At 33.2% G+C, this 21,680-nt stretch overlaps 1 protein-coding gene across 1 annotated transcript; it reads right to left on the minus strand.

The window, feature by feature from the left end:
* Positions 1-8,791: 8,791 nt before the first annotated feature.
* On the minus strand, positions 8,792-9,175 carry LOC122403465. Its single transcript, XM_043406992.1, has one exon. It carries the CDS (start codon positions 9,173-9,175, stop codon positions 8,792-8,794), a length of 384 nt encoding a protein of 127 aa, XP_043262927.1.
* Positions 9,176-21,680: the final 12,505 nt, after the last annotated feature.

The raw sequence follows: 21,680 nt of genomic DNA on the forward strand, positions 1-21,680 counted from the left end.
CTCAAGACGAGACGTTGAGGGAAATAAATTTGAATAGGATTTGTGAATTTTATCAAGGTTACAAAAAATAAATACTGAAACAAATTTTAGGTTATGTAGTATGCAATATTCTAAAATCAAGATTTTAGTCTTGCGGAATATTATACAGTTTTGATTTAGCAATGGAGGTGTTAAAGTTTTAATAACAAGCGTTCGTATACTATCCTGACTGTATATTAGGGTGGGCCTTATTTTTCGACTTCCGATTTTGTACGATCTTGCCCTGTTGAATTATGACATTTAAAGAGAAAATAAATTTTTGCATGAATGATTACTTCAAGTGTCATAATTTCTGGGGGTGCGTCAAAAATAAACTAAAGAAAAGATTTTTACCCCTGTAGATAAGGGCCACCCTACTGTACATATATAGTTCAAATAGACACAAAATTTTGCTCGTTGTTATTTTCGTACCGGATTGCAAATATGCATAGAATTGAATATTAACCCATTATAAGCCAGTGTCCTATTTATAGGACACCGAGTATTTTATTTTTTTTCAACCCTTAAAATTGGTTCAAATTGAATGAAAAATTTACCACATATATTTTAGGGTGTATTAAACTAAATTACAATTATTGTTGTATTATATCACGAATATTTTTTTAATAAAAAAATTATAAACATTGCATAAATTTTCTTACTTTGTCTCGAATTATATACTCGATCATAAAAACTCCATATCGTCACTTTTTTTATCTTCTAATGTGTTATGCCTATTGAGGAATGATTATTCAAGATTGTTGTAAACTTTGTTTATGTATTTTTAGCAAAAACTCGTATTGGTTACAAGTTTTATGTAGCTGTAAATAGGATACTGGTACTTGGCGTTATCAAAATGTATGCACTATATATGTAGAAATTAAATTGTAAATTTATTATGAAATTTAACATAAATGCAAAATATGATGAATAGTGAATTAAAAAAATATGGAATTTTCGAAATTAAGTTATACATATAGTTCTACTATTTCCTTGGTTTATCAGAATAATGTAGACATACTCGTGTTACATATGAAATAACAAAGCTTTCATATCATGAATTAATTTATTTCAGTGTAACCTAAGAGATCTTTCATATACTCCTATTAGACAAATTTTTAATAATAGAGTTAATTTTTATACTAACTAATTTACTGATTGACTACATTATTAAACAAATTTGTAATATACAAATAAATATTGTTATTATTATTATTAGAAAAATTGATTTTTTTACCGTATTAAAGAAGACAAAAGATTTATTATTAATAATAATATTTAGAATGTTTTCAATGGAACAAAACGAAAACTATAAATAAATTTAAATCTTTTTGTATTCCAAAAGAAGACCGAAGAAAATGAGCCATTAATAGATAATTTATTTATTCGATGAAATCATAGATAATTATATATTATCAAGCTATAGATAAACTATTAAATTGCAAATTTAAATTTATTATAAAGTGAACGTGTGTTTAAACAGTAGGTGATTGCTCAAGGCTGACTAAATCGAAAGAATCGAAAAGATGTTTATTCGATAGGTTTCCTGTTATCGTCCGTAGCAAAATAGCAAAGTTTAATTTCAAAGAAAAGATAGCATTGGAAAATTGTGTTTTAAAAATTCATTTAAAAAAGAAAATTTCCAAATAGTTGTTTAGAACCAGAAATAAATGTTCTTAAAATCTTATCATAACTTAGAATTCAAAAGGAAAAGATATCTACTTTTAAATATTTACAATGACTTGATGAAGCTCTTGTAATGGACACCAGAAAAATACAGAAATTGTGACTCGGTGCAATAATAGTCTTATGGTTAAAAATTTAAATTTAAATTAAAAAATAGGTGAAATTTTGAAATTTGAAAAGAAAAGTAATTTGGAGGTTAATGGGTGAAAAAGAAACTATTGCATCGTGGATCAGTGGAATGATAGTCTTCTGGTACTTTTTAAAACTCACGCGGCCATAGTAACGGATGGACTGTGAATCCGGAAAATAACTAGATAATAGTAAAGTGGTTGGCGAACGTGAAGGGGGCTCATTGCCGGTGCTTGGGCGATTCGATAAAAGCTGAGAGTATAAACCGCGCCCCTCGTTAGAGCTAACAAAGTGGATTAACGCGACCGATGGCGCTCTCGGCGTTCCATCGAGCCAGTCTCACCCCCCGCCCAGGGGGGTTGGCCACGTTTCCCAGCTTCCATTCGACACTTGGCGCATAACCGGACAAACTTCTCAGAATGCTATTTTCAGTTACGTGGCATCTTCGTGCGGCTAATTCTGCTCAACGGAGTTCGAGGAGTTCGCGGTGAACCTTTGAGGTACGCGATTCGTGGTTTCAGGGGAGACATTGCTCAAGCAAACGTTTCTTTTCCTCGGTTTTCTTGATAATAAAGCATCTTTCACAGAAGATCTTTGCTATAGTCGTTGATAAAAGTTGCCCGCGAATGTTTTTGGGTCTATCCATGTTGATATTCTTCTTCTATGTTGTAAGGATTGTCGAGGATGGTCAAGAGAGGCGTGTAGACGGATTCAAATACATGAACACTAAACGTAACGATATAAGTATATTATTTAATATTTTGTTAGGAAATCGGAGGAAGCGAGTGGCTAAGACGGGGCACATGCGTTTCGTCAACGCACGACCCCTCTCAAAGAAAAGTTCCTTGAGAGCAGGGGTGTCGTAAAAGAAACAAACGGTCACACTGACGAAGGCAACCGCCTCAGGCTAGAAGAACTTCATTCATTCTTGTAGCGACCATCGCATTGCACGGAGCAAATAAAGAATCAAGTTTTATTTTGAAAACGCCCACACTCATTTATCCTGATTTCTTACAATTTACTAACTATTTAACATAAAGAACCTAAAAGAAAGACATAAAACGTAAACGTAAAACTGTGACTGCTTTCGACTAACGTTCGATACAGAGTGACGTTCCTACAGTCAAAGTCGACCCTTCCTTATTCCTATCTTATAGTAATGATCTAAACAAAACGCACGTTCGAGACGCAGTCCCTAAAACGTATTTCAGCTTAAACCTAAACACCTCACTCGATACCTACTCTAGCTTAGACTAAACACTTCTATCGACGCCAACGATAACGGTTCTCCGAACCACACACATACACTCCTTACAATGTCTTCTCCTTGACTCTCAATTAGATCATTTCTTCTTCTATGTCTTCTCCTTGACTCTCAATTAGATAACTTTTTCTTCATACATCTGATTCGACACGAATGGGTCTATCCATGTTGATATTCTTCTTCTATGTCTTTGTGGGTTAGGTCTGGGTTAGGTCTGGGTCTATCCATGTTGATATTCTTCTTCTATGTCTTTGTGGGTTAGGTCTGGGTTAGGTCTGGGTCTATCCATGTTGATATTCTTCTTCTATGTCTTTGTGGGTTAGGTCTGGGTAAGGTCTGGGTCTATCCATGTTGATATTCTTCTTCTATGTCTTCTCCTTGACTCTCAATTAGATAATTTTTTCTTCATACATCTGATTCGACACGAATGGGTCTATCCATGTTGATATTCTTCTTCTATGTCTTCTTCTTGACTCTCAATTAGATAATTTCTTCTTCTATGTCTTCTCCTTGACTCTCAATTAGCCAACTTTTTCTTCATACATCTGATTCGACACGAATGGGTCTATCCATGTTGATATTCTTCTTCTATGGCTTTGTGGGTTAGGTCTGGGTTAGGTCTGGGTTAGGTCTGGGTCTATCCATGTTGATATTCTTCTTCTATGTCTTCTCTTTGACTCTCACTAAGATAACTTTTTCTTCATACATCTGATTCGACACGAATGGGGTCTATCCATGTTGATATTCTTCTTCTATGTCTTCACCATGACTCTCAATTAGATAATTTCTTCTTCTATGTCTTCTCCTTGACTCTCAATTAGATAATATTTCTTCATACATCTGATTCGACACGAATGGGTCTATCCATGTTGATATTCTTCTTCTATGGCTTTGTGGGTTAGGTCTGGGTTAGGTCTGGGTCTATCCATGTTGATATTCTTCTTCTATATCTTCTCCATGACTCTCAATTAGATAATTTCTTCTTCTATGTCTTCTCCTTGACTCTCAATTAGATAATTTTTTCTTCATACATCTGATTCGACACGAATGGGTCTATCCATGTTGATATTCTTCTTCTATGTCTTCTTCTTCACTCTCAATTAGATAACTTTTACTTCATACATCTGATTCGACACGAATGTGTCTATCCATGTTGATATTCTTCTTCTATGTCTTTGTGGGTTAGGTCTGGGTTAGGTCTGGGTCTATCCATGTTGATATTCTTCTTCTATGTCTTCTCTTTGACTCTCACTAAGATAACTTTTTCTTCATACATCTGATTCGACACGAATGGGGTCTATCCATGTTGATATTCTTCTTCTATGTCTTCACCATGACTCTCAATTAGATAATTTCTTCTTCTATGTCTTCTCCTTGACTCTCAATTAGATAATATTTCTTCATACATCTGATTCGACACGAATGGGTCTATCCATGTTGATATTCTTCTTCTATGGCTTTGTGGGTTAGGTCTGGGTTAGGTCTGGGTCTATCCATGTTGATATTCTTCTTCTATATCTTCTCCATGACTCTCAATTAGATAATTTCTTCTTCTATGTCTTCTCCTTGACTCTCAATTAGATAATTTTTTCTTCATACATCTGATTCGACACGAATGGGTCTATCCATGTTGATATTCTTCTTCTATGTCTTCTTCTTCACTCTCAATTAGATAACTTTTACTTCATACATCTGATTCGACACGAATGTGTCTATCCATGTTGATATTCTTCTTCTATGTCTTTGTGGGTTAGGTCTGGGTTAGGTCTGGGTCTATCCATGTTGATATTCTTCTTCTATGTCTTCTCTTTGACTCTCACTAAGATAACTTTTTCTTCATACATCTGATTCGACACGAATGGGGTCTATCCATGTTGATATTCTTCTTCTATGTCTTCACCATGACTCTCAATTAGATAATTTCTTCTTCTATGTCTTCTCCTTGACTCTCAATTAGATAATATTTCTTCATACATCTGATTCGACACGAATGGGTCTATCCATGTTGATATTCTTCTTCTATGGCTTTGTGGGTTAGGTCTGGGTTAGGTCTGGGTCTATCCATGTTGATATTCTTCTTCTATATCTTCTCCATGACTCTCAATTAGATAATTTCTTCTTCTATGTCTTCTCCTTGACTCTCAATTAGATAATTTTTTCTTCATACATCTGATTCGACACGAATGGGTCTATCCATGTTGATATTCTTCTTCTATGTCTTCTTCTTCACTCTCAATTAGATAACTTTTACTTCATACATCTGATTCGACACGAATGTGTCTATCCATGTTGATATTCTTCTTCTATGTCTTTGTGGGTTAGGTCTGGGTTAGGTCTGGGTCTATCCATGTTGATATTCTTCTTCTATGTCTTCTCTTTGACTCTCACTAAGATAACTTTTTCTTCATACATCTGATTCGACACGAATGTGGTCTATCCATGTTGATATTCTTCTTCTATGTCTTCACCATGACTCTCATTTAGATAATTTCTTCTTCTATGTCTTCTCCTTGACTCTCAATTAGATAATATTTCTTCATACATCTGATTCGACACGAATGGGTCTATCCATGTTGATATTCTTCTTCTATGTCTTTGTGGGTTAGGTCTGGGTCAGGTCTGGGTCTATCCATGTTGATATTCTTCTTCTATGTCTTCTCCTTGACTCTCAATTAGATCATTTCTTCTTCTATGTCTTCTCCTTGACTCTCAATTAGATAATTCTTTCTTCACACATCTGATTCGACACGAATGGGTCTATCCATGTTGATATTCTTCTTCTATGTCTTCTTCTTCACTCTCAATTAGATAACTTTTACTTCATACATCTGATTCGACACGAATGTGTCTATCCATGTTGATATTCTTCTTCTATGTCTTTGTGGGTTAGGTCTGGGTTAGGTCTGGGTCTATCCATGTTGATATTCTTCTTCTATGTCTTCTCTTTGACTCTCACTAAGATAACTTTTTCTTCATACATCTGATTCGACACGAATGGGGTCTATCCATGTTGATATTCTTCTTCTATGTCTTCACCATGACTCTCAATTAGATAATTTCTTCTTCTATGTCTTCTCCTTGACTCTCAATTAGATAATATTTCTTCATACATCTGATTCGACACGAATGGGTCTATCCATGTTGATATTCTTCTTCTATGGCTTTGTGGGTTAGGTCTGGGTTAGGTCTGGGTCTATCCATGTTGATATTCTTCTTCTATATCTTCTCCATGACTCTCAATTAGATAATTTCTTCTTCTATGTCTTCTCCTTGACTCTCAATTAGATAATTTTTTCTTCATACATCTGATTCGACACGAATGGGTCTATCCATGTTGATATTCTTCTTCTATGTCTTCTTCTTCACTCTCAATTAGATAACTTTTACTTCATACATCTGATTCGACACGAATGTGTCTATCCATGTTGATATTCTTCTTCTATGTCTTTGTGGGTTAGGTCTGGGTTAGGTCTGGGTCTATCCATGTTGATATTCTTCTTCTATGTCTTCTCTTTGACTCTCACTAAGATAACTTTTTCTTCATACATCTGATTCGACACGAATGGGGTCTATCCATGTTGATATTCTTCTTCTATGTCTTCACCATGACTCTCAATTAGATAATTTCTTCTTCTATGTCTTCTCCTTGACTCTCAATTAGATAATATTTCTTCATACATCTGATTCGACACGAATGGGTCTATCCATGTTGATATTCTTCTTCTATGGCTTTGTGGGTTAGGTCTGGGTTAGGTCTGGGTCTATCCATGTTGATATTCTTCTTCTATATCTTCTCCATGACTCTCAATTAGATAATTTCTTCTTCTATGTCTTCTCCTTGACTCTCTATTAGATAACTTTTACTTCATACATCTGATTCGACACGAATGTGTCTATCCATGTTGATATTCTTCTTCTATGTCTTCTCCTTGATTCTCAATTAGATAATTTTTTCTTCATACATCTGATTCTATGTGAAAAAAATTCTTTGTATACTTGTTAATTGCACTTTGTATTAAATTGGCTTTCAAATAAACGACGCTAATAAACGGACGAACAATCGCTAAACTTTTTTGATTCCTTCTTTTTTAAGCATTTGAAACCATAGATACAGATTTATTTGCTCTAGAATGGTGAGAAGAAACAGCACAGCGAAATTCTTTTTGTAGTTTAGATTCCTTGAGGAAGGAGAAAGTAATTTTACGAGTCTTTATGTTGATCTGACACAGATCAATGCTTATTAGCAATTGGAAACCTAGATCTATGAGAGTCATGAAGATAATCATTTAATTCCCAAAAATAGATTCTCTTCGTCGTGACTCTCATTGAATTAGATAATTTTTCGTAATTTTTCATTCATACATGTGATTTTATGTGAAAAAATTCTTTGTATACTTGTTAATTGCACTTTAAATTAAATTCTCTTTCAAAATTGTTAAATATTTTTTGCTTATCAAATTGTCTTCTCCTTGACTCTCATTCAATTACATAATTTTGTCTTCATACATTTGATTCTATGTGAAAAATATTCTTTGTATACTTGTTAATTGCACTTTACATTAAATTGCCATTCAAAATTGTTAAATATTGTTTTCTCATCAATATATCATTAATAGGAAGCAAATTTTCACGCTCCACTGTTTGATATACAACCTCAAGTTACAGCATTCCAAATTGACAGCTCCTTTTATCTAATTATAATTCACTCATCAAAACAAGAAACGCTTTTTTCTATTTGCTCGACTATTGGCCTCTAAATAGCAACGCAGATTCGGTAATATTTTTAGTACGAACGGGTAACTCCGTGCAAATCATCCATTGTAAGACTATCAATAAGCATCCTGAAACGCAGAATGACAACTTGTTTCAAGCACTGGCTAGATATACATAGACTGCAATATATCCGCTTATCGAGAATGTGACTGACAAAGTTATGGACGTATCTAGAGTACACGCTTAAACACACGTACTCGAGTTCAGAAGTATTTGCAAGAAGCACACAGGCTCAGAAAAGTGTTCGAAAATTCAAAATTAAAACATTTAAAAATATACACGTTAGACTTAACCCTTTGCACCCCTTGTCACGTGTGCGTGATCTAGTGTGTCAGTCGCCATTTCATCATACATTCAACTTATTACGATTGTTGAGGTTACATTTATAATTCCTTATAATAATATACCTAGCATCATCAACCCAGACCTAACCCAGACTTAATCCAGACCTAATTCAGACCTAACTCAGACCTAACCCAAATAATCTAACCCAGACCTAACCAAGACCTAACCCAGACCTTTTTTTTTTTTTTTGTTAACGCGGAGGAAATCTTCAAAAAGACACCCTGGCTTTGGGATGCCAGGATAGTGTGGGAGTCTTACCCACTAAAACCTCCGCGGTGGCCTTCCTTGGACGTATAGAGGAGAGCTCTGGGAACTGTCGATCCATCCAGTGCCCCCTCACGCCAATGCTCTCGCCCATCTCGGGATCTACCCACTCTTCTCTCTAACAGGTGTCGCACGGACCACTCGTGCTTCGCCCCCCTCCCTGATCGCTTATGTGCAACAGCTACCCAAGTCCCCATAACTTGGGCAGCCCACGATCCGCGATGATCGCCATCCCCGATGAGGCCCAATGCCGCGCCATCGAGGATGGGGATGAAGGCGCTCTCGCTCACCCAACGCAAGTGAGCAGGATGCTCAGGGGTCGGGAGGCGCCACCGGCCTGTTCCTCCCTCTCCATCTGCCCCTTCCAACTCTTCCTCTGCGATGAGGATCTCCTCTACTCTCTCTTTCTCTTTCCGCGGCCTCCTTCTGTTGCATCGCTGCTTCACAGAAGACAGACACCGCCTCCCACGCGTCTTGGCTATCCAACATGCGGCCAATCAGCACCTCTAACGTCAGGTTGTCACCAACCACCCTAGTCAGGACTCGACGCTCTCCAGCCCACGCCGGACAGGCTACTAGTGTATGTTGCGCCGAGTCCTGTAGGACCTCGCAATGATGGCACCTTGTAGTTGCCTCTTTCCCAATACGCCACAGGTATTCCCCGAAACATCCGTGTCCCGTGAATACCTGGGTCATGCGGTACGTAAGCCGCCCAACAGCTCCGTCCAGCCACGCATTAAAATGCGGAAGGAAGACCTAACCCAGACCTAACCCAGACCTAATCGAAAATAATTTTTCCACAACAATTTGCAATTTTTTAATTTTGTCGAATAATTTCACACCTTCCCTATTTTTTTTCTCGAAAGTGGCCAGGATATCGTGGGTATATCTAATGACAAAAACTGATTGTAATTGACCCCCGCAACCGAAAATAATTTTTCCAGAACGATTTGAAATTTTTGAATTTAATTGTTAATAACTTTTTAACGAAGCCTCCATCAACAAATTGGTATTCTTGATTTTCATCTTATTTTGGCCTCTAGAAACCCCCATTAAAATATTTCCCAGGGGTGGCCGAGCACCCTGTATTTTAAGCGAAATTTCTGCTGTATTTCTTCCCGAACGAACCCAATTAATCGAAGAACCGCGTTGTCAAGTAGTTTTTTCTGTCGATGGGAATAGAACGGAACGATCGACGATAAAGAATAGAAACGTCAAGCCGTTCGTCTACTTCACACGCAGAATGACGGAAGTTCGATGACGGCGGACCGATATCGGCCATTCTCGCGATTTATATCGCGCGAAAATGAAAATTCTCTTTTCGGTTACGTTCTTTCGCGCAGCGAACGTTGGCAATTCGAATACCAGGGCGAACGTCGATTTTTGGATCCGCGCGCGATGGGAAAATGACTGATTACCAGAAATATATCAGGTGGAGCGCGCGTCCCCGGAATGGAACGCTTCATTCGTCAAACGGGGACAATATTGTTCTGAATCCGAAGGACCCGTGTGCTCCCCTTTTCCGCTCCAGATTTCAATCTGAAATACGACCAAGGGAAATTCGTTTGCCCCCTTTCTTTTTAACACGAATTTTCGAACCCTCGCTACTGATAATCGTTACTTCGGTCGAGCATCCTTGTTCGCTCAATGGGGCGAATTCGAAGTTCATCACGGATTTTTCAACGAGGGAGATTGGAACTTTGAATTGAAATAAAATTACTTGTATAAGAAATAATCTGGTGCATACGTACATTTGGTAAAATTATACACGAAATATAATATTATTTATGCACTTTCGTGCACTGCAATTTTTAAAAATCTTCATTAATAAAGACAGAGAACTTCGAATTGAAATAAAATAACTTCTATACAAAATAATCTGGAGCTCATGGTTTTATTTTCACATACTATATGTACATTTGGTAAAATTATACACGAAATATAATATTATTTAAGCGACATGCACTTTCATGGACTGCAATTTTTGAAAATCTTCTTCAATAAAGACGATATAACTTCGAATTGAAGTAAAATGACTTCTAGAATAAACATACTAGTACTCATTGCATTATTCTGACTTACATACGATGAGATTATACAAGAAATATATTATTTAAACGACATGCACTTTCATGCACTGCAATTTTTGAAAATCTTCATTAATAAAGACAGAGAACTTCGAATTGAAATAAAATTACTTCTACAATAGATAATCTAGTGTTTGCTGCTTTATTTTGACGTACATTCGATGTAATTATACAAGAAATATAGTATTATTTAAACGACATGCACTTTCATGCAGTGCAATTTTTAAAAATTTTCTTCAATAAAGACGATATAACTTCGAATTGAAATAAAATGACTTCTATACAAAATAATCTGGTACATATGTATATGTGGTAAAATTATACACGAAATATAATATTATTTATGCACTTTCATGGACTGCAATTTTTAAAAATCTTCATTAATAAAGACGGAGAACTTCGAATTGAAATAAAATAACTTCTATACAAAATAATCTGGAGCTCATGGTTTTATTTTCACATACTATATGTACATTTGGTAAAATTATACACGAAATATAATATTATTTAAGCGACATGCACTTTCATGGACTGCAATTTTTGAAAATCTTCTTCAATAAAGACGATATAACTTCGAATTGAAGTAAAATGACTTCTACAATAAACATACTAGTACTCATTGCATTATTCTGACTTACATACGATGAGATTATACAAGAAATATATTATTTAAACGACATGCACTTTCATGCACTGCAATTTTTGAAAATCTTCATTAATAAAGACAGAGAACTTCGAATTGAAATAAAATTACTTCTACAATAGATAATCTAGTGCTTGCTGCTTTATTTTGACGTACATTCGATGTAATTATACAAGAAATATAGTATTAATTAAACGACATGCACTTTCATGCAGTGCAATTTTTAAAAATTTTCTTCAATAAAGACGATATAACTTCGAATTGAAATAAAATGACTTCTATACAAAATAATCTGGTACATATGTATATGTGGTAAAATTATACACGAAATATAATATTATTTATGCACTTTCATGGACTGCAATTTTTAAAAATCTTCATTAATAAAGACGGAGAACTTCGAATTGAAATAAAATAACTTCTATACAAAATAATCTGGTGCTCATGGTTTTATTTTCACATACTATATGTACATTTGGTAAAATTATACACGAAATATAATATTATTTAAGCGACATGCATTTTCATGGACTGCAATTTTTGAAAATCTTCTTCAATAAAGACGATATAACTTCGAATTGAAGTAAAATGACTTCTACAATAGACAATCTAGTACTCATTGCTTTATTCTGACTTACATACGATGAGATTATACAAGAAATATATTATTTAAACGACATGCACTTTCATGCACTGCAATTTTTGAAAATCTTCATTAATAAAGACCGAGAACTTCGAATTGAAATAAAATTACTTCTACAATAGATAATCTAGTGTTTGCTGCTTTATTTTGACGTACATTCGATGTAATTATACAAGAAATATAGTATTATTTAAACGACATGCACTTTCATGCAGTGCAATTTTTAAAAATTTTCTTCAATAAAGACGATATAACTTCGAATTGAAATAAAATGACTTCTATACAAAATAATCTGGTACATATGTATATGTGGTAAAATTTTACACGAAATATAATATTATTTATGCACTTTCATGGACTGCAATTTTTTAAAAATCTTCATTAATAAAGACAGAGAACTTCGAATTGAAATAAAATAACTTCTATACAAAATAATCTGGTGCTCATGGTTTTATTTTCACATACTATATGTACATTTGGTAAAATTATACACGAAATATAATATTATTTAAGCGACATGCATTTTCATGGACTGCAATTTTTGAAAATCTTCTTCAATAAAGACGATATAACTTCGAATTGAAGTAAAATGACTTCTACAATAGACAATCTAGTACTCATTGCTTTATTCTGACTTACATACGATGAGATTATACAAGAAATATATTATTTAAACGACATGCACTTTCATGCACTGCAATTTTTGAAAATCTTCATTAATAAAGACCGAGAACTTCGAATTGAAATAAAATTACTTCTACAATAGATAATCTAGTGCTTGCTGCTTTATTTTGACGTACATTCGATGTAATTATACAAGAAATATAGTATTATTTAAACGACATGCACTTTCATGCAGTGCAATTTTTAAAAATTTTCTTCAATAAAGACGATATAACTTCGAATTGAAATAAAATGACTTCTATACAAAATAATCTGGTACATATGTATATGTGGTAAAATTATACACGAAATATAATATTATTTATGCACTTTCATGGACTGCAATTTTTAAAAATCTTCATTAATAAAGACGGAGAACTTCGAATTGAAATAAAATAACTTCTATACAAAATAATCTGGAGCTCATGGTTTTATTTTCACATACTATATGTACATTTGGTAAAATTATACACGAAATATAATATTATTTAAGCGACATGCACTTTCATGGACTGCAATTTTTGAAAATCTTCTTCAATAAAGACGATATAACTTCGAATTGAAGTAAAATGACTTCTACAATAAACATACTAGTACTCATTGCATTATTCTGACTTACATTCGATGAGATTATACAAGAAATATATTATTTAAACGACATGCACTTTCATGCACTGCAATTTTTGAAAATCTTCATTAATAAAGACAGAGAACTTCGAATTGAAATAAAATTACTTCTACAATAGATAATCTAGTGCTCATTGCTTTATTCTGACTTACATTCGATGAAATTATACAAGGAATATAGTATTATTTAAATATAGTTTGTGGTTTATTAGAATAGACGATCCCCATGCACTTTCATGCACTAAAATGGACATTTTCAAAAATATTCAAAGAAAAAAATTCGAATTTGCACAATTTTAAACTAAAAACGTCTGAGTCGTATATTTCACCTTCTTCAAAATGGCAGCGATGTTTTATATAAAATACTTCGCTCGTTAGCCGTTGTTCGATAAGTTTGTTTTAACGATGGGATTCTTGATTCCTTTTTTTGTGGTTTATATTCTTCGTATCGGTGTGTCATTAAAGTTTTATGCATTTTCACATTTTTCCCCCGATCGCGTTGTAAATCTTAACTGCACGGATGGAGGCTCAATAAATGGGGAAGAATATTATCCATCTGCGAGAGAATTTGCTACCTCTCTCTTGAGTAATTCCTTTCTTGGGAGATACTCCTTGAAGATAGACGGTTCTCACAATCGATTTTGCTTTACCGCTGAATTCACGAGTCATCAGTACCTACCGATAAAACCCCAACGACTTATCTATTTTACGTGAAATCTCCAGTCTCTCGCTTACTTTCTCATCCCGTTTCATTTCTTTTCTTCAAAGTGAAATTTACCAAGAATTGAAAATATATTAATTAATTCACTCGTTCATTTATAACTTCTGTTGTTAAAATAATTTCATTTCCAATGCAAAGTCATTCTTGATTTTTGAATTGTTTCTACTAATTTTGGGTCTCTGTATATTCATATCAAAGTTGGTTCAAAATTCCAATATACTAACCGTATAAAATTTGTGTTAGATTGTTGGATACATATATATATAACGGTTTAATAATAATGAAGAATACAGAAGTGATACATGTTGGTGCACGCAACAACGCACGACCACACAACAATCTCGGTGGAAAGCGACGCAACACGCATGCGCGCACACTCCTCTGCGCATACTCACAGGCGCACGCTACCGGGATGTGTGACAAACTTCCATCAATTTCCACGCCATTTGCATTTCTATAACGCGAAATATTTGAAGTTTTTGCACTAAAACTTTTATACTAAATTTCTTATTTTCAAAATGCAGATCAACATAGAATTGCCAAAAGAATTATACAGATCGATTTTACCTTCCCAACGAGTACACCAAAAATATATAAATATTTTATTAAGGGTTAAATGAATATTGTTGAATATTAAAATATGAGATTAAAAATTTCAGTTATTTAATTACTGGCAACTATAAAATTATCATTCTCAGATATTTTGTATCTACAATTTTCACAAATATTTGAACGAAATAATACTAAATAATATACCTAAAATATTTGAACAAAATTCGAGAAAGGGTACTCGATCATCACCATAAGGGTTACAAGAACCAATGTTTGCTATTTTCACCATTCTTTTCCAATATTAAAGTATCATATCAAAAATTTGAGACATTTAATTACTGGTATCTATAAAATTATCATTCACAGATATTTTGTATCCACAATTTTCATAAATATTTTAACTACCGCGCAATTTTATCGATGGAGAATTTATTTCGAAGAAATACCACCATTTCTTCTTCTATCTTCGAGCAGAAGATACCGATTTTCCTTGTTCCTTTTCGTTTTTCCCTTTCTTTCCATGAGACCGAGTATCTCGGCAGTGCATCTTCTCGAACTGACATCACCTTCGACTATCTTGCCACCGTATCGTTGGGGGGGAGGGTATCGTTGGAATTTCTCGAACATCGCCGCGAATCTTATCGGTTTTCCTGGCCGGTGCCAGCGGCGCGATTTCCAGAAATTCCAGTAGAATGCAGAATGGCCTGCATCTTCGGCGTTCCTGCACCTGTTGAATTAGGACATCGATCCGGGGGGCTCCTTACGAGCAGATGAATATCAGCGAAGGAAGGTGGGCTGTCTTGCATCAACTCGAAGCCACTGAATAAAGTGATAAATTTAACAGAATACGAACTTCTCGAAAGTTTTATCTGCTTCTTTCGTAATTCTCTGTTAAGGGGATCGTGGAAAACGATTAATGAGATTCTCACGCGCCATTTTGGAATAACGAATTTCGAAATTGAAGTAATCCACTTAATACCAACTCCATGTTCTTCTTATTTTTAAACAAACAAATGAAAAAAATGAGTGGATAAAATATTCTAAGTTTCGATGTATTGTCTCGTGGAGAACAGCTAATGAAAGTTTCACGCGCCATTTTAGAATAGCGAATTTAGAAGTTTGAAGTAATTCATTTAATACTAACTCCATGTTCTTCTTATTTTTGAAAGACAAGGTGTGTTTTGAATGCATCAGTTGTTGAGTGGATAAAATATTTCAAGTTTTGATGTATTGTCTCGTGGAAAACTGTTAATGAGATTGTCACGCGCCATTTTAGAATAACGAATTTGGAAATTGCAGCAATTGGAGCAATCCATTTAATACTAACTCCATGTTCTTCTTATTTTTTTTATAAAAACAAATGAAAAATAAGGTGTACTTTGAATTCATCAGCTGTTGAGTGGATAAAATATTTCAAGTTTTGATGTTTTGTCTCGTGGAAAACTGTTAATGAGATTGTCACTCGCCATTTTGGAATAACGAATTTAGAAATTGAAGTAATCCATTTAATACCAACTCCATGTTCTTCTTATTTTTAAACAAACAAATGAAAGAACAAGGCGTTCTTTGAATCCATCAGCTGTTGAGTGGATAAAATATTTCAAGTTTTCATGTATTGTCTCGTGGAAAACTGTTAATGTGATTGTCACGCGCCATTTTAGAATAACGAATTTCGAAATTGAAGTAATCCACTTAATACCAACTCCATGTTCTTCTTATTTTTAAACAAACAAATGAAAAAAATGAGTGGATAAAATATTCTAAGTTTCGATGTATTGTCTCGTGGAGAACAGCTAATGAAAGTTTCACGCGCCATTTTAGAATAGCGAATTTAGAAGTTTGAAGTAATTCATTTAATACTAACTCCATGTTCTTCTTATTTTTGAAAGACAAGGTGTGTTTTGAATGCATCAGTTGTTGAGTGGATAAAATATTTCAAGTTTTGATGTATTGTCTCGTGGAAAACTGTTAATGAGATTGTCACGCGCCATTTTAGAATAACGAATTTGGAAATTGCAGCAATTGGAGCAATCCATTTAATACTAACTCCATGTTCTTCTTATTTTTTTTATAAAAACAAATGAAAAATAAGGTGTACTTTGAATTCATCAGCTGTTGAGTGGATAAAATATTTCAAGTTTTGATGTTTTGTCTCGTGGAAAACTGTTAATGAGATTGTCACTCGCCATTTTGGAATAACGAATTTAGAAATTGAAGTAATCCATTTAATACCAACTCCATGTTCTTCTTATTTTTAAACAAACAAATGAAAGAACAAGGCGTTCTTTGAATCCATCAGCTGTTGAGTGGATAAAATATTTCAAGTTTTCATGTATTGTCTCGTGGAAAACTGTTAATGTGATTGTCACGCGCCATTTTAGAATAACGAATTTCGAAATTGAAGTAATCCACTTAATACCAACTCCATGTTCTTCTTATTTTTAAACAAACAAATGAAAAAAATGAGTGGATAAAATATTCTAAGTTTCGATGTATTGTCTCGTGGAGAACAGCTAATGAAAGTTTCACGCGCCATTTTAGAATAGCGAATTTAGAAGTTTGAAGTAATTCATTTAATACTAACTCCATGTTCTTCTTATTTTTGAAAGACAAGGTGTGTTTTGAATGCATCAGTTGTTGAGTGGATAAAATATTTCAAGTTTTGATGTATTGTCTCGTGGAAAACTGTTAATGAGATTGTCACGCGCCATTTTAGAATAACGAATTTGGAAATTGCAGCAATTGGAGCAATCCATTTAATACTAACTCCATGTTCTTCTTATTTTTTTTATAAAAACAAATGAAAAATAAGGTGTACTTTGAATTCATCAGCTGTTGAGTGGATAAAATATTTCAAGTTTTGATGTTTTGTCTCGTGGAAAACTGTTAATGAGATTGTCACTCGCCATTTTGGAATAACGAATTTAGAAATTGAAGTAATCCATTTAATACCAACTCCATGTTCTTCTTATTTTTAAACAAACAAATGAAAGAACAAGGCGTTCTTTGAATCCATCAGCTGTTGAGTGGATAAAATATTTCAAGTTTTCATGTATTGTCTCGTGGAAAACTGTTAATGTGATTGTCACGCGCCATTTTAGAATAACGAATTTGGAAATTGAAGTAATCCACTTAATACCAACTCCATGTTCTTCTTATTTTTAAACAAACAAATGAAAAAAATGAGTGGATAAAATATTCTAAGTTTCGATGTATTGTCTCGTGGAGAACAGCTAATGAAAGTTTCACGCGCCATTTTAGAATAGCGAATTTAGAAGTTTGAAGTAATTCATTTAATACTAACTCCATGTTCTTCTTATTTTTGAAAGACAAGGTGTGTTTTGAATGCATCAGTTGTTGAGTGGATAAAATATTTCAAGTTTTGATGTATTGTCTCGTGGAAAACTGTTAATGAGATTGTCACGCGCCATTTTAGAATAACGAATTTGGAAATTGCAGCAATTGGAGCAATCCATTTAATACTAACTCCATGTTCTTCTTATTTTTTTTATAAAAACAAATGAAAAATAAGGTGTACTTTGAATTCATCAGCTGTTGAGTGGATAAAATATTTCAAGTTTTGATGTTTTGTCTCGTGGAAAACTGTTAATGAGATTGTCACTCGCCATTTTGGAATAACGAATTTAGAAATTGAAGTAATCCATTTAATACCAACTCCATGTTCTTCTTATTTTTAAACAAACAAATGAAAGAACAAGGCGTTCTTTGAATCCATCAGCTGTTGAGTGGATAAAATATTTCAAGTTTTCATGTATTGTCTCGTGGAAAACTGTTAATGTGATTGTCACGCGCCATTTTAGAATAACGAATTTGGAAATTGAAGTAATCCACTTAATACCAACTCCATGTTCTTCTTATTTTTAAACAAACAAATGAAAAAAATGAGTGGATAAAATATTCTAAGTTTCGATGTATTGTCTCGTGGAGAACAGCTAATGAAAGTTTCACGCGCCATTTTAGAATAGCGAATTTAGAAGTTTGAAGTAATTCATTTAATACTAACTCCATGTTCTTCTTATTTTTAAAAGACAAGGTGTGTTTCGAATGCATCAGTTGTTGAGTGGATAAAATATTTCAAGTTTTCATGTATTGTCTCTTGGAAAACGGTTAATGTGATTGTCACGCGCCATTTTAGAATAACGAATTTGGAAATTGCAGCAATTGGAGCAATCCATTTAATACTAACTCCATGTTCTTCTTATTTTTTTTATAAAAACAAATGAAAAATAAGGTGTACTTTGAATTCATCAGCTGTTGAGTGGATAAAAAATTTTAATTTTTGATGTATTGTCTCGTATTTAGGGAGTATTTGTGAAGTATAAATTGAAGAAGAAATCATGGTGTTTGGGCGAGTTTACGAAAAACCTAAAACAGAGAAAAAGTAAAATAAAGACAGTGATTTGATGATAGAACACGTACAATTTATTCACAATCCTCAGTGGTTAAGTATGTAGCACGATTATGATCATGGTTTCTAAAGCTTGCACAAATAACAAGGCGTCACCGTAACGTGGATTTTGCATGCCAGACAACAAAGATCAAATATGTATCTTCGTATCATATTTAATCAACTGGATTGTTCAAATAGAGGGGTAAGGCGATCGAATTTACGAGCTCCATATGCAAATCTTAGACAGGGATTTCAGGTTAGTTGTGTACGAGTACAGAATCTCTTAGGCAAGGATAATACATAACATCAGCATAATCACATACAGAAACGGTGAGAAACGGAGGAAGAAGTTTCTGATAACGAGATAGAAAATGGGAAAACGAACATGGAGAATAGAATAAACAAGCTTAGTATGGGTGATTCAAAATTCCATGTTGCTTTTCTAATGTCCAATAAACTCTTGAAAAGATCTTGTAACATTGATCAAAATATTGAAATTAGAAATTTCTATGTAATTTCACATTTACTCTGTTATCTTTGAAAAGTGCAATAACAAAACTTTTCTAACAGGATTATTACGAAAAATAGAATAAACTACTCCAAGCTTCGCAGTAATATTTGATTCAAAATTCCAACATTTTGCTTTTCTAATGTCCAGTAAACTCTTTGTGGCGCTGCTTCGCTGAGGGTAGGGGATCTCGTGAGAATTCGTAGGAGGGCAGTAAAGAAAAGGAGGGGGCGCGTTTCATCCGGGCCTGCCAGTGGACTCATCAGTAAGGCTTTCTAGCTGGCCCTGCCTTAGACGACTGGGATATTGGGAAGTCGTTCGAGGAGTGTATATATAGCAACGGAGGGGTCGGTCGAGCGCTTGTGAGAGCGCGACCCCTCTGGTGGCGAGCATGGGAGGCGACGCCACATCTTAAAAAGATGAATCTTGAAACATTGATAAAAATATTGAAATTACAAATTTCTATGTAATTTCACATTTACTCTGTTATCTTTGAGAAGTGCAAAAACAAAATATTTCTAACAGGATTATTACGAAAAATAGAATAAAATACCTCAAGCTTAGCAGTAATATTTGATTCAAAATTCCAACATGTTGCTTTTCTAATGTCCAATAAACTCTTGAAAAGATGAATCTTGAAACATTGATCAAAATATTGAAATTACAAATTTCTCTGTAATTTCACATTTACTCTGTTATCTTTGAGAAGTGCAAAAACAAAATATTTCTACCAGGATTATTTTTAATGCATATCTGAGCAAAGAAACTCGATATTATTATTTTTTGTAGTTGCAGTTTTACTTTAGTTTTGATGAGTTTATCGCAGTAAAACTTTTAACATCTCGTAAAGTGGAATACAGTTTCTCTTTCTCGAAACTTGTTTAAAATATTTTATGATGAAATTCTGCAACTGGAAAAAGAACAGAATGTAATCCAAAAGACCACCAAAAAAAGACAGAAAGTAGATAAAATGCTCATCTGAAACAGTGGTGCTTAAAATATTAACTATCTATATCAATTATTTAAACAAATCCTGTTAAAAGTAAAGCCAGTTTAAAAATATCGATTTTTCTATTTTTGCCGAGGACTGTGCACCAGACATTCCCTCATCCATTGTGCATATGAGATCAAAGGCGTTCCGCGGAACGCATTTTCGTGGTTGGTCGCATTTGCTCGAAAAAATTAACAGAGTCAAATACGTCAGTACTTCCCACTTGTCGTTTTAATACCATTTTAATGAAAGGAAAAATTAGAAATTATTTTAATTAAACGATATGATATTAACGAAGACATTTATGACATGTTACTTTCTGCAAATAAAAGAAACTTATACAAAACGTAAAACTTTGGTCGAGACAAAATTTGTTATAAATTTGCAAATATGTTATACATTATAACTTGTCATTTTCATAAAGTTAACAAATATTTGTTAGGCTTTTTAATTTAATATTTTTCACCACATTTATGTGTTTTAAAATTCTTCATTTACGATTAAATACATGATATAAGTTTGAAGTTTTTACTGATAGACTTGATTTATGTAATTTATCATCAAATTTATCTTTTTTTAAATTCTTCATAAACTATTTACGATTAAATAAATGAAATTTAAATATCAATAACTTGATTTATGTAATTTATCATCAAATTTATCTTTTTTTAAATTCTTCATAAACTATTTACGATTAAATAAATGAAATAAGTTTGAAGTTTTTACTGATAGACTTGATTTATGTAATTTATCATCAAATTTATATTTTTCATAAACTATTTACGATTAAATACATGACTCAAGTTTGAAGTTTTTACTGATAGACTTGATTTATGTAATTTATCATCAAATTTATATTTTTCATAAACTATTTACGATTAAATACATGACTCAAGTTTGAAGTTTTTATTGATAGACTTGATTTATGTAATTTATCATCAAATTTATATTTTTCATAAACTATTTACGATTAAATACATGACTCAAGTTTGAAGTTTTTATTGATAGACTTGATTTATGTAATTTATCATCAAATTTATATTTTTCATAGACTATTTACGATTAAATACATGACTCAAGTTTGAAGTTTTTACTGATAGACTTGATTTATGTAATTTATCATCAAATTTATATTTTTCATAAACTATTTACGATTAAATACATGACTCAAGTTTGAAGTTTTTATTGATAGACTTGATTTATGTAATTTATCATCAAATTTATATTTTTCATAGACTATTTACGATTAAATACATGACTCAAGTTTGAAGTTTTTACTGATAGACTTGATTTATGTCATTTATCATCAAATTTATATTTTTCATAAACTATTTACGATTAAATACATGACTCAA

The sequence above is a fragment of the Colletes gigas genome, unplaced genomic scaffold (genome assembly GCF_013123115.1).
Source record: "Colletes gigas isolate AHSC1104 unplaced genomic scaffold, ASM1312311v1 Colletes_gigas_Sc00054, whole genome shotgun sequence".
NCBI lineage: Eukaryota > Metazoa > Arthropoda > Insecta > Hymenoptera > Colletidae > Colletes > Colletes gigas.

Excerpts from the sequence above, each read along its gene's own strand:
- LOC122403465 (XM_043406992.1), bottom strand. The coding sequence starts at position 9,175 with ATGACCCAGGTATTCACGGGACACGGATGTTTCGGGGAATACCTGTGG.